General features: G+C 38.0%; 2 protein-coding genes across 5 annotated transcripts in view; both read left to right on the top strand.

Moving 5' to 3' along the window:
• Window positions 1-1,305: 1,305 nt before the first annotated feature.
• RALGPS1 (Ral GEF with PH domain and SH3 binding motif 1) overlaps window positions 1,306-17,210 on the top strand; it is a 161,168-nt gene continuing 145,263 nt past the window's right edge. The window contains exon 1 of the transcript XR_007709013.1: window positions 1,306-1,439. The gene's annotated coding sequence lies outside the window, so the exon portion shown is untranslated. The remainder of the gene's footprint in view (window positions 1,440-17,210) is intronic.
• ZBTB34 (zinc finger and BTB domain containing 34) lies at window positions 1,329-16,284 on the top strand. 4 transcript variants are annotated; one of them, XM_035555133.2, is made up of 5 exons: window positions 1,332-1,439; window positions 7,988-8,074; window positions 8,168-8,248; window positions 8,715-8,836; window positions 10,081-16,284. In XM_035555133.2, the coding sequence occupies exons 4-5, from the start codon at window positions 8,796-8,798 to the stop codon at window positions 11,600-11,602; spliced, it is 1,563 nt and encodes a 520-aa protein (XP_035411026.1). In that variant the 5' UTR covers window positions 1,332-1,439; window positions 7,988-8,074; window positions 8,168-8,248; window positions 8,715-8,795; the 3' UTR covers window positions 11,603-16,284. The 4 variants fall into 4 exon arrangements, with proteins under 4 accessions (XP_035411024.1, XP_035411026.1, XP_035411023.1 ...); XM_035555130.2 differs by having other exon boundaries at window positions 8,168-8,287; window positions 10,081-16,283; XM_035555131.2 differs by lacking the exon at window positions 7,988-8,074 and having other exon boundaries at window positions 1,329-1,439; window positions 8,168-8,287; window positions 10,081-16,283.

The raw sequence follows: 17,210 nt of genomic DNA, 5'->3' as shown, positions 1-17,210 counted from the left end.
AAGAAATTTCACGCTGTGAAAAACGTATTAAAGATTAAATTTATCTTCCTGTGAGGATTCCTCCTCTACCTGTCTAAATTTGGTTATTCTAACAGAATAATTTGCTTTGCCTATCCTCCATCTGTTAATTCCTCATGGAACTGTCATAGCTGATGCTTCTTACTCAGCAACATAATGCTTGCAATCTAAACAATAGATGAATTCACTTTCTTGTAAAACATATTGAGCTGATTCCTGGAGAACTCAGTATTTGTATACCACAGTCCTTCATCTTCAGCAATTTTAAATGGAATATGACACAAGCAAATTCACTTACTATTGCCATTAGTTACTCTTACTGCATACACATAAAAAGCTGCAAGTATTCCGTCTGTTCAGAGTTGATCGTTTGATTTTCTTTGATAAGTGTATCTGTTATTTAACTTTGCTATTTATGCACTGGTCAGGATACTAGGGTACCTTATCCTATTACCATTCAGCACCTAATTTCTGAAGACTGCTTTCCATATCTTTTGATACAGAGAGAAAGACACACATCTTGAAGATAATATGTGATGTCTGATGTTACATAATGTGAATATTGTAGCAGCAGCTACTAGCTTCAGCCCTTCTGTTTTTTGAAAAGTGGTACAGTTTTACAGTGTATCGTTACCCTACATATGCTGCAAGCATGTGCAGGATAGGCTCTGAAAACATGCATGCTCTCTAAAGCAATTGGTGTAAGTTAAAAGGATGGTGTAATACAGGTGACTTTCTTAATTCCTAATTTATTGTGCTCAGTAAAGGTGGTAGTTCGCAGCTGGGAGGGAGTTCCTCTCCCAGATGCTTGCTGTCTTCATCCAGGTGCACTTAGAACAGCCATGTAATCTGCAGTGGGCCGGACACCCAGTGTTTAAAAGACGAAGGGGGAGGGGAGAGGAGCAAGAAAAGTTGATCTCAAAATATGTCAGATCAGACGTTTGCAGAAATTAATACTGCTGTAACACTAAGCTGTTCTTGGGAATCTGGCGTTTTGTTTTCTCTTTTCCAAATTCCTCGCTCCTGCTAACGTCTTGGAATGCGCGCTCCGAGGCAGAATTCAGGAGGAACGTTATTTCCCGCTGTTGTCCGCAGCTTTCAGTTGCAGCTTGAACTCCCTCATTTCCTCGTGCGGCAGCTCGGCGGCAGGGCAGACGCCAGGCCTCGCGGCCCGCGCCGCGCTCCCGGGCCCAGCAGCGCGGGGAGGCGCCGAGACAGAGCCCGCCCCGCCCCGCCCGCGCCCCCCGGCGGCCTCGGGAGGGCTCTGCGCCCGCTGCCGGCGCGCGTCGCCGGGAAGCGGAAGCGCCGCCAGCGGAATCGTTTCCGGGTGCGAAGAGCTGCGGGAGAGGGCGGGAAGCGGCGGTGGGAGCGGGCAGGAGACGGGCCGGGACCCGCCATGCGAGAGACCCCGACAGCCCCAGGTGAGCCGCGGGCGGGCCGGCCGCTGCAGGGGGCGTCGGGCCGGGGGCTGGGGCGGCGCTACCGCGGGGGACGGAGGCGGCTCGGGGTAGGGGGTCCCGGCGCCCTGACAGGCCCCGCAGGGGCGGCGGCCCGGCGCCGCGGGAGGCCCCGGCGCCGCGGGGGGCTCGGCCCGGGCCTGTGCTGCGGGCGCCGTCTCGGCCCTGCGGCCGTGCGGCTCCCGGGCGCGAGCTGAGGCGAGCCCTGCAGCGAGCCCTGCAGCCGGCCGCCCGGGAGCCGCCGCGACGTCCCTGCTGCCGCGGCCGACCCCGGCTCCGTCGGGGTTGCTCCGCTTTCAGCCAGGTCTTGCCGAAAGCTGCCCTTGTGTAGCCTGAGCCTGTGGCTGGAGCGTAAGCTTGGTTTGCGAGCAGAGAGGCAGGACGCGCGTGCGTCTTGGCCTTTTATTAGTGCGAACGAGGCGCGGTGCAACTGATGCGGTCGGCTTGGCTGGCTGAAGTACTTTGAGACCCTAGTACCTTTTTTAGTGTTGTCCCCAGAAGTTGGTGGATCTTTCGGCTGTTGCTGTTCTGTTTGAGGAACTGGAAGTTCTAGTTAAGACCCAGTCTTCGTGAAGGCCCTTCAAAAGCTCTGCAGGTGCACATGGCGTATGCAATTAGTTTTATTTAAAAATAAGTCAGTGGTGAAGGTACACTTGGAATAAATCTGAACTGCCTCATAAAAGCTGATGTGGGAGTTCCCAGTCACGGGGGGGGGGGGGAATAAAAGCGGTTTAGGTATATACGTGTTACAGAATTATCAGCATCTAGAATAGGAGGAGCCTGTGCTTCTTTGCCTCGTTAGTGAGAGCTACAAAATGCTTGGTGTATCAGAAGTAATGGAATCAAAGACAGAGGGAATACTATGGGGAAAAAAAAAGGAGGAAAGTGTACCCTTGAGAGCTACCCTAAACCTATTATAAAAATATCTAGAGAATATAGCTACTTCATTGCTTAAAATAAGTCTTGAAGTCAAATAGTTATAATTTGATTAAGAGTGAGTAGCTAAAAAAGAAATAGGATGAAAAAAGTAGGTAGATTAAAATGCATAATGCTAGCCAATTATTTCCTTGATAATACATAATTTCTTATTATAATAGCAGAATGAAAGCTTGCTCTCCCTTCCCACTTATTAAAGGCCTTACTATGCTCTCAGTTGTTTCCCTGATTCTGATAGTGACTTCTCTAAACATGTATCTCAAAGTTGTCAGAAATTTAGTAAATAAAATATGTGGGGTATAAATATTCAGGATTAAATAAACAGTACTCAGAAGCTTGCATATTATGAAGTTGGTGCACAGAAGAAAACTGATCACTACTGGTAAGGTCTTACAGCTTTAAAGCATATGTGTCATAAATGTGCCTTTATTTCACTTAACTGACACAATACTTCTGCTGATCTTGGCTATCTGTGTTTTGCCTTCTAATAACATTTTTTTTTCCCATCGTTAGAAATACATGCATACCTGCAATTGCTTTTATAGTAACTTGATTTCTAGGGCCAATATTTGGAGCTTATTTGTGTTCCGGTTTCTAATCATTGGGTGAACCTTTGTTTATCCATCTCTAGTTTCATATTTACTATTTTAATCACTTACATACAGGCAAGCAATTTTGAGAGGACTATTTGAGAATAAGGGAGGAAAGTGGTCCTTGGAATTCTGTTTCACAACTGCTCTGGATATTTGCTCAAATAAAATACTCTTTTTTTGTTGTTTGTTTGTTTTACTGTGAAATGCTAAATATGCAGTTCTGATAATTGCCTGGCTGCACCATACTGAGAGTTGTGAATAGCAATGTAGTTTTTACAATGTTAGCGTTTGTGTGTGTGTATGTATATATATAAATGAATTGGTTTTAATGTTGATACTAAAATCATCCGCTCCTTCAAGTGGTTTTCTCAGGATGGCAAATGTAATTGTCCATTTTCTGTATAAACAATTGTTGCTATGTCTGTGGAGAGCTTCCCAGGAGTATACTCATCCTGTTGTTTTAGTGAGGTCAAAAATAAATCCTTTTCAATTCCTGTTAGACAAAAGTCAGAATTAATAAGAATTTTTCTGCAAAAACTGTACGGGACTAAAGTATTGCTCACCTATGAAAATGATGGGATTGTGTTCTGTGATGCTTTAGGATGGGAGTGCTTGCCTGAAAGACGTGAATTTTGTTCTTGTAACTTTTTCTGTATTTTAATCCAAAATATGAGTGAAGCAGTCGTTTTTCAAAGCTGTTTCACCATAGACTGTTAAAAACTGTGCTGAGCTTAACAAAAGTTTGGGCAAGAAGCTCATGTAAACATAAGCTTGTGTTAGCTGTTTTTAATCATACTGGCAGTTTTTACCTGTTAGAGGCAAATCCAACAGAGTAATCTGTTGAATCGAACTGAAAAGAGTGTGGAGATCATTGTAAATGTAAAGCTGCATGGAGAACAGTGTCACCTTAGGTACATTTTCAGTCACCAGGAGGATGTTTCTGGCAGCGTGTTGTGTAGACCTGGAAATAGCTTGTGTGGATGAGCTGAAAATACACAAGAGCCTATTTTTATTATTCGCCATGTATGTTTCTGGAAAACCATTTAATACAATTGATTTGTAAATCTATATTAAAATAAAAAAAGTGTTTAATTATCTCACTTGAAATAAGTATAAAATAACTTAGTCTCCTTCATGATCTTTAAAGGCTGCAGAGTTCTCAAGAAAATGGCTGCGTAAATTTAGGAAGAGTTGATACATTAACCCAATATTAAATATTTCCATAATACTACTTATATTATTGTAAGTATTTTATGGTTCTGCAAGAAAAAATCTCAGTTGGGAGAGAAGCTTTTTTGTTTTATTCATTTTTAAATGATGGTTTCTTCCCAGTTTTCAAAGACTGTTTAAAGCAGACTGTCCTAAAGCAATGTCCTAAGAAATGCACTTAGACTATGACAGACCTGATTGCAGTTTTTCTTTGGTACAACTAGCTTTAATTTTGTGTCGAGTCTAATCCGAAGACTGTCTAAGGCAACTGAAAGAAGTGAAAGTAATGAAGATGTTGCCATAAATCTTCCACAATCACAGATGATTGGGTTACATTCATAGATTAAAAATACTTCTGAATGATGGTTTTGCAAGAATGTCTTAAGTTCTCACAGATGGAGTAGTAAATAATATGACAAAATGCAAGGGAGGTATGCGCTGATTAATAGAAATACCTGTTTCTTTTCTTGCTTATTATCTGTTCTGAGCAGTAGCGTATGGTGTATCCATTCTTGGTGTCACAGGAGCACTTTATTTTTTTAGTCTTAATTTTCCTTATGACCTTCCTAACTTTTATGCTTTTATGCATTTCTGTTTTCAAGCACTTTCCACAATAGTAATGTTTTTGTTTGTTTGTTTGTTTGCTAAGGAACTCATGTTGCTGAGCTAAAGAAAATGCAAGGGATCTTTACTTGCACCTTTGCTTGAGTTAAAATGAGCATAACGTGTATCATTCACCTGTCTATGAGAACAGCAAACCATACATCAGCAAGTGAATGAAGTTAAACAGGTGCAGATTTAGAAGCAGAAACTAATATGATGCTGGCAAACGCACAGCTTCATGTTGTAGTTATATGATGCTTTCCTGCTGTTACTATATGATGTCAGTAAAATGAAATACCAAATTAGCTTTGTCATCATCTATTTTTGTTTTTTCAAGTGTAATGAGAGCTTTCATAGAACACAGTTTTTAAAGTATGGTTTTTTGAAATCTAACAAGAAATGTTAAATGCATGTCATTCTCATGTTCACAGGTTACTTCAACGAACACTTTTGTTTGAAGATAAAGGGCAGCGATCCACTGCTAGTAATTCATACTATATTTTATGTTTGTGTAAGACCCTGATGAATAAATGTAATGCAAACTCAAAGAGAATTTATATGATTGTTTTGAGTGTGACTGGATGATCACCCACAGAAATAGACAGGAGACTCAACATAGCACTGCTGGAACTTAATATGTGGTTCTGTCCCATGATTCTAATTCAAAAATTAGAATCATAAGGTTGGAAAAGACCTCCAAGATCATCTGATCCAACTGTCCCCCTACCACCAACATTACCTACTAAACCTTGTTCTAAGTACCACATCCAGCCATTTCTTAAACACGCCCAGGGACAGTGATTCCACCACCTCTCTGGGCAACCCATTCCAGTGCCTAAGTACTTCTTTCTGAGAAGAAATTTCTCCTAACTTCCAACCTGAGAAATTAGAAAGCCTTCATCAAATTTCTTGTACACATTTGTATGAAAACTTTAACCTTCCTGAATAAGTGGATCAAACTGTTTAACAGAAGACCTAGTTATAGACAGGTGACCAGAGGTGGACTTAAATTTTATAGCACTTTAACCTAACGTGGAACTCTCCAACAACAGGGATAAAAACCTAAAGCAAGACAAAATGCATTACTTTGTAACAATGAGGTTCCCTAACATTACTGTGAGTTGTCTTGGCTCTCACCAGTCCCCCAAATGCTAGAGCTTGTATAATACACATCTTCATTCTGTAGTGGTCTTGGTCTTAACACAGATTGACGCCGTATGTGCTGAAATATCATGGAAGGTATTGGACATAACTTCTGACTACTTATTAATTTTTTCTTCTTCTCTGCTAATTCTCTAAATATTTGTTATGTGAGTTAAAGTAGTTACTGTTCCATTGTTTTGAGAAGCAAAGACTGGATGGTTAACTGTAGAGAGAATGTTTGTGATTTATTTTTTAGTTTTTGTTTTTATTTAGAGCATACAATGGATGTGTCCATAGCTAATTTGCCTTTTAGAGTACTTCTCTGCTTCAGTTTAATGTGAATTTCCTCACCCTAAAAGAAGAGATTAGTAAGACACTTCAACTTGGAAGAAACTGTTTTAAAAAAAACAAAACTTGAGGATTTCTTCTTTGCCAGGCTCATCAGAGATACTTCAAGCATAAATCACATTGTCTTGAAAGAGCTACTGGCTTGCCAGTATTGGTGAATAATCAAGTACTATTATGGTACAGTACCCTGCTGAACAATAATCTGCGTAACTCTACTGGAATTGGATTCTGGGTCTGCTAGCTTTATTCTGCATGCAAACATAATAAAAACTTTTTGTGTGGGGGGAATATATTTCAAAGATGATTTTCTAGATAATGAAAGTGGGGATTTATATGAATAAGTAAGATCATTCTTCCTCTAATCATTACTCATCAGTAAAACATTGCCAGTGGTGCCTGCCTCTCTTACTTGTAATACCCAGATTTTTCCTCAGGTCTTATCTCCCCTAATCTGTGCAAGAAAGTTGGTGTGCCCTGGTACTAACCCTACCAAAATTACTACAGTCTCAGTCCAGTTCCTGCTATGGTCCTGCTACGCGCAAACGTGGTGTTCATTGACAAATTCCTTCATCTAGAAATGTTTGAGAGTTTAGCCAAAAGCAAAAGACGGGTTCCCTTCTGTCAGAGGCTGCTGCTGTGTAAAATTCTTGTTACTTTACACTTTCTACAGAAGTTTTCAGGATCCCAGGAAGCATTTGTTTTCAAAGGAAGAAACTGACATTGCAACAAGAGCGTGCTGTAGATTCTTCTTTTTTAAGAACAGCGGGGCGTCCTCTGCTTTTTGGGCTATACTTGATGTGTTTGCTTTCAAAGCGGTACCGTATGTTTGCTACACTGACAAGCAACCTCGCAAACCTTTAATTCCATCATCCTTTCCATTCCCTACCAGGATTTGTGCTGTTTATTCTCCTGAAAATGGTAATAGTAAAATTTTCTGCTTCCTAAGAGGAAGTTGAAACAGTTCTCGGAACAAGGCTGTAGAATTGCTTATAGATACACATGCCCATGGATTTGGGAAGGAGTCCTCGAGGGGTCCCTTCCAACTTGGGATATTCTATGATTCCATAGAGAGAGTTAGAATTTCCAACAGTTATGATGTGCAAGTACTGCCGAGCATCCCTTTTCTCTCAGTGACCCCATCTTCCTGTCTCTCATGCTTTCCCTAGTATGTGTTTACAGTACCTTTGCAATGTGTGGCCATCTCCTAGGGGGTGTGAATTCATCTAGACGTGCCAAGATGCCTTGATCAAAAGAATGAAATTGTGGGCTTTTTTTTTTTTTTTTTTCACAGTAAGACATAAAGTACCCATCGTCTTTCTACTTAAGGGCTCCTATCCCTATCCCATTCCTTCTGTCTGTACTAGTGCTTGTGGTGACTATATTTTAATGTTTTGTCTGGGACTACGTTGTTTTCCATTTCACTGAATAAAGAGCCCTTAGGGAAGTACAGGGCAAGGAGAAAGGCCACTGGCTAAATATGACAAACTGTTTCTGTACATTCTATACATAAAAAAAAAGGAATAACTTCTGATGGAATTTGGGTGAGGCTTGATTAGGATCTGGTTCCTGAGATCAGAGATCTGTAAAGATGTAGGAATGACAAATTATCACTGCTGGGGACTGGTCTTACAGTTTGTACATAGCTCTCAACCTAGGTAACAGCTCTCCGTGTTGTTTCAGGTCAACAAAAACCCTTCAAATGAGCAAAGAAAAGCTCAGTCAGGAACGTTGCACCTGTGTATAGTGCATAAATCCCACAAGTCAAAGGTAGTGACCTATGTGGGGTTAGTAAAGAAACCTGATGCCCTGTCAAACAACAGTGATATTGACAAATATGTATCCTTATTGCCGAGAATGCAGTCTTCCCAATGGAGTGGATGCAAGCTAGGAACTTGGACAGTGGTTCTCTGTGCAGCATGGAGGGATACTCAGAATACCAAGGTTAATCTTCCAGTTTAATTGCTCCATCGTTCACTTGAGGTTTGTTTGTTTGTTTGTCATGTTTGATTTCTGGTTTATGCCTGACTTGTTTCAGCTCACAAGCACTGAATCATTCTATAGCTTTATTTGCTGACTGAAAGAACCGTCCTGCCAAAGCTATCTTTGTATGGATGGCTGTGATCATATCAGTTCTGTTAACCATTTTAATCTTTATTTCCATCATCGGTCAAGTGAAGTACAATTTACTGAAGTTTTCTCAGTAATGCTAGTCGAGTCAGGAAGCTGGCTGTTTTGTTTCTCTGCTGAAAGGAACTTCCATTTGTGAAGACAATGAACCTTAGTTTTAGGTGACAGCTCCAGTTCTTCCTTGTAAATCTTTTGTCATATTCCTACCTGTTGATTTTGTTTTTTACAGTGCCTAAATTTTCGTAATTTGATTTAAAATTGTTCATATGTCCTATTACAGCATGTAACATAAGACACAAATAGAAAAAAAATCTGCTAGTATGTTGTGATACATTGGACATGCTTCCTGCATCAGAAGTCAATGGATGATGTTGAGATCTGTTTGTCCAATTGGAAAAGCAGGTATGATGGCTATATTATGACTTCTGCATTAATAAGAACAAGAATAACAATGAAAATATGAATATTCTTGGGTACTTGATTACAGGCCTACTCTTAGAAATATAGGATAGTCTGCTACAGGCACTCTCGGGGAACAAGTGTGTATTTGCTTTTTACGATAATATAGGGTAGTACCTTTCTTTAGATCTTATTCTGAAATGTATACATTTCGCTAAAGCTCTTGGAACATCTTTCCCATTGTATCAAGAAAGTTTTAGTACTAATGGCTTTGGAGTTATGTTGAACTTAATTGGCAAATCATCTTAGTTAAGAAGTCAGTGCAGTGTCAGATGAGCTTCAAAGCTGGGGAGGGGGCACGGGGGAGAGGGCAGCAGGCAATAGATGAAAACCACAAAAAGAAACTCAAAAAATTGAAAGTCCGTGGGTGGCTCCCACACTTTTCCTTCAAAAATGCTGCCTTGCATATTGACACGTTCATTGTTATCTGGAAACCTCTGGCACGCTGGGTAAACAGTTCAGAATTGAGTCTACACTCTGATATTTCCTTCAATTAGGATTCCTTGTTTTTTGATGTAAATACTGAATGATTGATTTATTTCTTTAATAAGTATTGAGAGTATTTTCTCAAGAGGTAAACGTTTGTCTAAACAGAAATGCCATTGATGTCAAATTTATTTCAGAGCTGAATATACTACATATCTAGACCTAAAAAATACATTTTAAAAATATTTTAATGTTTGTGTTTGTATGCGTATACATATATCCACACAACTGTGGTTTTTCTTCATCAGGTTTTTCAAACTTCATGAAATACCTTTCAAAAATTATTCTTGGACAATTTAAAAGTGCAGTTCCCTGCAAGTATCAGTGTAGTCTCTTAAGACAGTAAAGATTCTGAAGTTTTTGACCTGCTTTAGTGACTTTAATATTAGGATTGTGTTAGGAGGTTGGGGACTGCAAAGTTTCTTTTAGGTTAAACATAGACTATCCCAGGGACCCTGTGATGTGTTATAAGCAATTGAATTGTGAATGTTGCAGAGGGATAATTTGATAGCAATGCAAGAGATCAGTAGATCAAGACTCTACTTTTTCTGTTACATAAGTATTTATACCAGCTGTTTTGTTGACACCCACCTTAAACAGATCAATGTGGTAATTTAACCTCAACATGTGTAAGCATTTATTTTTGAAACGGAAAACTCTGTATTCATTCTCAGTTGTAAATCTTCTCACTTTTCTTTCAGATTCCATTTTACATCAGTAGAAATGGACAGCAGCAGTTTCATTCAGTTTGATGTGCCTGAGTACAGCAACACTGTTCTGAGCCAGTTAAACGAACTCCGCTTGCAAGGAAAGCTGTGTGACATAATTGTGCATATTCAGGGTCAGCCATTTCGAGCCCATAAAGCTGTCTTAGCTGCCAGTTCTCCATATTTCCGTGACCATTCAGCATTAAGCACCATGAGTGGCTTATCTATATCAGTTATTAAAAATCCCAATGTTTTTGAACAATTGCTTTCATTTTGTTACACTGGAAGGATGTCCTTACAACTGAAGGATGTTGTTAGTTTTCTAACTGCAGCTAGCTTTCTACAGATGCAGTGCGTCATTGATAAGTGCACACAGATACTGGAGAGTATTCATTCAAAGATCAGTGTTGGTGATGTTGACTCTGTCACTGTTGGTGCTGAAGAAAATTCAGAAAATCGCAATGGAGTTAAAGATGGCAGCTATTTTGCCAACCCCATTGAAATATCTCCCCCCTATTGCTCTCAGGTGCGACAGTCAACAGCAAGCAGCGATCTTAGGATGGAAACTACTCCAGGCAAAACTCTGCGTAGTCGACTGCAAGAAGAAGGGCATTCAGATCGAGGAAGCAGCGGGAGTATTTCTGAATATGAAATTCAGATTGAAGGTGATCATGAGCAAGGAGACCTGATAGTAAGGGAAAGTCAGATTGCAGAGGTGAAAGTTAAAATGGAAAAGTCTGACAGGCCAAGTTGCTCTGATAGCTCTTCCCTTGGTGATGATGGATATCATACTGAAATGGTGGATGGAGAGCAAGTGGTAGCAGTAAATGTTGGTTCCTATGGGTCTGTCTTGCAACACGTTTATTCATTTACCCATGCCTCATCACAGGCTGCAGGTGTGTCTGAAACTTTTGGAAGCCTGAGCAATTCAAGTCCCTCAAGGTCAATGCTGAGCTGTTTCAGAGGGGGTCGTGCACGCCAAAAACGGGTATCCACTGGTCATTTACATAGTGATGTTCAGGGCTTGGTGCAAGGGGCTGACAGTGATTCTATGGTGAGTAACACAGGATACGAAAATAGTCCACGGGAAAGAAATACAAGAGGTCATTGGTATCCATACAATGAGAGGCTGATTTGTATTTACTGTGGCAAGTCTTTCAACCAGAAAGGGAGCCTCGATCGGCACATGCGATTGCACATGGGAATAACTCCTTTTGTGTGCAAATTTTGTGGGAAGAAATATACCCGCAAGGACCAACTTGAGTATCATATTCGCGGTCATACAGATGATAAGCCCTTTCGCTGTGAGGTCTGTGGAAAATGTTTTCCTTTCCAGGGTACACTAAACCAGCATTTGCGAAAGAATCACCCTGGAGTAACAGAAGTAAGAAACAGGGTAGAGTCTCCAGACAGAACAGAAGCTTTTGTGGAACAGAAAATAGATAATGATGCTTCGGCTTCTGAAGCTATGGATTCTAGTATGGAAATTCATGCAATGTCTAGCACATCTGATTAAAATATTACATTCTAAGTGCAACACAAACAAGCACATTAATAATGTATTTTTAAAATCTTTTATTCTTTTAGTAATCTTCATTACAAGTATAACAGCCTTTTAATTTTCCTGACCTTCTGGAAATCAGCGTGAAATGGTTTCTGGAAAAGACTACATAAGTATTATTTGCTTCTGTAGGAGGTTGGGCTGTTTTTTTGTGTTTGTTTGTTTGTTTTTCCACTTTTGAAGATGCTCAAAATATAAAAAACAGTGTGCTGGGGAATGGATGGGAAGAGTCTGCTAAGGTGGTTGATCTGGTAAGACACAAATTCCAGTGGAGAAAGATATTAAAATAAGATTGGCAGCTCTGCTGGATACACCAAGAAGCTGTAGTCTCGCTTATTTCTTAAATCCTGTTGCTGATAAAGAGGGTTACACAGCAGTGGGGAGAGAGAATATTATATATTTGATTCCTTCCATGTGTTCCAATGAATTGTGCTTGTTTTTCCAACTGTTTTTGGTAGTTAGTCTGTTTATATATATAAATTTGCTTTATATATATGAAACGCTTTCACTTTCCCTATTCTGGTTGAAGTGAATGTAAAAGTATGTCAAGGTTTATACCACGTACCATTCTTTCAACTACTAGCTCTCCTCTCTGCCTAGGATTTAGGACTTCAGACTTTGGGAGGATGCTTTTGTTTTTAGAAGAATGTTTGGTTTTCATCTTATTAAACTATTACTTTGTGTGCAGAAGTGAGCAAAGTGAATTACCTTGTTTTAATTGCTTTGCTTTATAACATTTGTAAACCAAATGCCATAAATCTATTAAATTATGGTTAAATTGTTAAGGGGTTTTGTTAGTTGTCTAGAACATAAACTGGACAACCTGTGGTGCTGACCTTTTTATATATATAGAGATAGATATATATCTATATATATATTAAAAAAAAAAAAAAAAAGGAAAACTAATGGCAAACCCAGAAGTAGCATTGTGGTTTTAAATGTGTTTTTACCGGCCTCAGAATCTACCTTCATTTCGTACTGTAGAAGTATACCAGGTAACTAAATTTAACTTTATCACTCTTCATGGTTGGTTGATACTAACCTGAGAGGTATCTTGTAGTTTAAACTACAGTATTTCCAAGCAGTGTTTTAACAGCTCTCTTCACAGAGAGCTGTTTTCAGGTGCACATTGACTTCCTACTTACAGCTCCAAGTGATATGTTAGCACTTGGAATTTGTACTTTTTTGTATTTAAAAAAAAAACAAAACACAAATACTCTATGGGAACTTCAAGCAATATGTCTGTTATTTCATGTGCAAGTATTACAGAGTTGCTGTGGCTTCCCTGTTATCTTCAGTGGTTGGTTTCTGTATAAAGGAACTACCAACAACTTTAAAAATACTCTAAATATTGTTGTTTCACCAAATGTTTTTTTTATTATGGTGCTAACTTCATCATTTAGGTCAGTATAATATATTAAAATGTGAAAACTAATGGTAACCATTAAGCAAAATAGAAAAAAGAAATAAAAAAAAATAAACAATAGTTTCAGACCTCAAAAGCATGAGCTGGCAAACACTACTGTGTAAATTCTACCTGATAAGCAAAATTAAATTAACCACATGCATCTTTAAAATACATGCTTTATATAATTGGGCCTTATGCTTTATTTAGCAAATATTGAAAATCCATCTGTGAACATGTTGTCTGAGTCCTGGAATTTAGAAAATATAGTCTCATTCTTAAGTTACAGGAAAGCAAAAAGATAGGTTTGATATCTTGTAATGCTTTTTGGGCTCCTGTGAAGTTGGGGCATATTTGTGTAGTAGTAGCTTTATTGAATACACTAGTTCTTAATATTGTGACAGTCTGCAATAAGATTTTTATTAAATACCAACTTACAGTAAAAATCCACCAGCTCCTTTGGAGCAGCTTCAGTTGAATTGAGTACATAATTTGCCTCTTTGTCCTAAAACTGCCTAAATAAAGAGGTGCAGGGAGGTGAGATGATGTTTCTCTCCTTGAACCAATAGAACTGTTATTTTCAGTAAGGGAAATTGTATGTCTGTGTCTATGGGAGGTAGTCTGTATGTTTACCCACTTAAAAACAGGTTGGTGTTTCTGATACTGTTTTTTCTCATGTTTGCTTTAAGTAATTAAATTTTTAAAAAAATGTGTTTTGACAAATTAAGTTTGAGACATGTAAAATCCAAGAAATGTACAGTTATTCTTAACCCTTTATCTTGGACCTGTGCTGTGGTGCCTTTGGTGTGACTTTTTTTATGGAAGTATGAGTTGAAGATAGCAGGATATGGGCACTAATTTTATATTTCTTGAATTTCTGTGTCACAATCTTAACATTATTTAAATCTAGTTCTTTGTATTTGTAAATTTATTGAACTGGTTTGAGTTTACCAAAGAGTGACTTATCCAAACTTGTCTCTGACAAACAAAAAAAAAAAAAAAAAGGAAAGAAAAATCACACAAAAACAACAACAAAAGTTACTTTGATTGTACAGGTTCAGGTTCAGAACATTGTAACAGGACTGTTAAGGGGCAGGAAGTGATCACTTTTTCTACAAAACCATGATTCATCAGTTTGCAAGTTTTACTTGCTCCTATTCACATTGATATGCCATTTACCTTTTCCACTGCTAGCAGTGTTAAGAATTATCAAGCCATAACACAGTACTGTAAAGTTCAGCAGTGCTTCAAAGGATACATAAAACATCATTGAACATTACGTTTACACTTAAAAAGTGTGTGACTCTGGTAGAAAGCGAACTTCAAACCTGGCAACAGCAAATAAATTGTGCCTTGTCACATAATGGTATGCCAGGTTTAACATTGTCATGACACATGAAGCATTATCTAATTGAAGTTCATTTCACAAGTCCACCAAAACAGAGTATGCTGTGTTATTTTAAGCAGATTATGGAAGTACTGTACAGTGTCTTGTTTCTGTACAGTTTTAAGTTAGCACAGAATTGTTACACATTTCATTTACAATAAATGCAGAAGTCAATAAAATATGTGAAAAAATATTTGACAGCAAAATAAATCATGAAATTATATAGGCTGGTTCATAATTGAGTCTCTTAATCTACCTTTTTATTATAGACAAATGTGAAAACAGTGACAGTGTCCTTTTCTCTAGATGTTTAACCAATTATGACAAACTGTGAAAATAAAGGATTTTATATCTTTGCTAATGTTTGTGGTTTTAAACAGTTAGTTTACTTAATCAGTTATCTTCCATATTATTTTTAAACCTGTAAATACAGTTAGAAAATAGCTTTGTAAATACAGTATATTAGCAGTTCAGTTTGGTCAATAAGTCTTCAGGATTGGCTCTGCTTTTTTTAGTGTGAACTCTTTCAATAGCATAAAGGATACTGTCGATTTACTGTTCAGCAGAATATAATGTAGGCCTAAATTGATAGTTTTTAATGCAGTCTTCCCAAGCATAAAGTAACATTTTATGCTGAAGCCTTTGGTTTACTTTTAGATAAAACAGTGAGGCCTCATAATATATTTAGTCTGAACTTTAGGAAGAACAGCAGGAATTAAATCAAGGGCTGGGAAAAGATTGAATGAGCTTTACCTTTAAAAATATCTTATTTGACTTTTTGTATTAGTTGACTGTGATTCTTTTATTGACATTTTTCTAAACAGGTTTCAGATGAAACCATTGAAAGGGACTCAAATATGCAACACCTAATCTATTTTCCAAGGGAGTTTTACCCTTGAATGGTGCTTTTTGACTGGTCAGGGTTATTTATTAAATTTTATATTTGAAAGTATTTGGGGAATTGTGTAAATTCTTTATATGAATCTGTTTAGTTCATTAATTGTAAATTTCATAATACTCAGTGATTGAAACGGAAGTTTAGTAAAGTCATTCAAAATGTTCAAAGTTTATAATCTGTGTGTATTTTACATATCTTTTAACAAGTGCCAGAATAGTTGTATTTAATATTTTAGATTTAATGCTCCTTGCACATCCCTGTGGCAGCATTATGTTAGTTATGCAAGTTTACATTAAAAAAAGAAAAAAAAAAAAAAGCCTGGGACACGTTCCTGTATTTATTTCTTCAGGGGATGTGATGCTAATTATCAGTAACTGAGCAGGTTTGCTTCTAGTTTACCTAAGTAACTCCTGCTATAGCAAATAAAACTAACTGCTGTCTCTCCAATTTACATATGCTATGAATGCAGCCTTTGGACTTGTATTGCAAGCCTCTGGTTGTATATCTGATTAGAGGTAGAGCTCTTGCACGATTTAAAGTGTGTGTTTCTGACTGAAAATTTGTATTTTTAAATAACTTTTATTTGTATTGTTGTTTATCATGATAAATATTTGAACAGTTTGAATGACTTGACTTGGTGTTATTATCTTGCAATATAAACCGGTAACCTCACAACTCCACACTTCATCACCATATGAAGTAAATGAAGCTAGCTAAGCTGATGCTGTAACAATTAACTTGCCATTAAGGATTATTTTGTAGCATGAATTTTAAAATATTTATTCAAATGATATTTTACTCTTGTATTCACTTTGTTTTTAGATTTGTGACATGAATATTTCAGTGCTGCTTTATTTTGTTCTGATGAATTTGTTTCTTGCTTGTAAATTGCTTTTTTTATGGTATAAAGTCAATGGGAATTGCTGTTTGTAAATTAAAATGCTTCTAGAGCAAACCTATGGTGTCGGTGTCTACAATTATATATTTAATTAGCAGTGGACTTCAGGAAAAGCAGCTACAAAAAGTTGTGGTTTAATACTTATGTACCTACTAGAAATCAAAAAGCATTAGAGACAAACTACTGTTGAAGTTTCTCTTTTTCGCCAGCATCATGTGTTTAGTTCTGAACAAATGATCATTTCAGTATTGTGCTCCAAAACTGTCCAACCCTCAAAGCAGAACAAGAACAACAGAAACAAAAAAAATGGACTGGCAATCTGCCCAACACCAAGCTCGAGGTAAGTCAGTTGGGCAGGGAGGTATATTTAATTTCCAGAGCAGCCTTTTGTTATGCCGTATGTAACAGTAGAGCTAATACTGTTCTCACCAAGTGTAGGATACATATCCTAGCCCACAAGCTTGAATTTAACGTGTGTATCCAGCAAATGATTAGCTATTTTTAGCTTGCAGAGCCTTAGCTTGTTTCATGGCAGCTGGCTCTTTAAGTGCCTTTGTGACAAGCAACTTCTAGGAGGAGTTAATACATCCTAAACAAAGTGTATACTGTCACTGATTTGCTGAGATAGACTCATACTTTCTGGGGCAAGTAGAATCTTGCAGAAAGAGATTATACTATTAAATTTGGTTTAAATTTTACTAGTGTTGTTCCCAACTTTTCATTGTGTTTGATATGTATACTAGCAAAGATTTTGTTCTATAATAAACCTGAATGAAATTTAAGCGAGTTTTAAACAATGTGGCAGCAAATGATGTGTTTATATTGTGTTAATGCAGCTGAAGAATCTTGACTGGCTCTGAATTTTGGGAGAGGGATGGGGATGTTGGTTTTTTTAGTCTTATATGTTAAGAAAGAATAACTATTCTAAAAAATGTATCTGTTCCATTTCCCTTGCTTATAGCATCTGAAAACTCA

Source organism: Cygnus atratus, chromosome 19 (assembly GCF_013377495.2).
Source record: "Cygnus atratus isolate AKBS03 ecotype Queensland, Australia chromosome 19, CAtr_DNAZoo_HiC_assembly, whole genome shotgun sequence".
Lineage (NCBI taxonomy): Eukaryota > Metazoa > Chordata > Aves > Anseriformes > Anatidae > Cygnus > Cygnus atratus.
This window is presented reverse-complemented; position numbering and strand designations above follow the sequence as displayed.

Bases quoted from the DNA above. Each gene is read 5' to 3' on its own strand.
- ZBTB34 (XM_035555133.2), top strand. From the start codon at position 8,796: ATGGATGATGTTGAGATCTGTTTGTCCAATTGGAAAAGCAG. The intron at 8,837-10,080 runs GTATGATGGCTA...CTTTTCTTTCAG, and splicing joins TTGTCCAATTGGAAAAGCAG to ATTCCATTTTACATCAGTAG.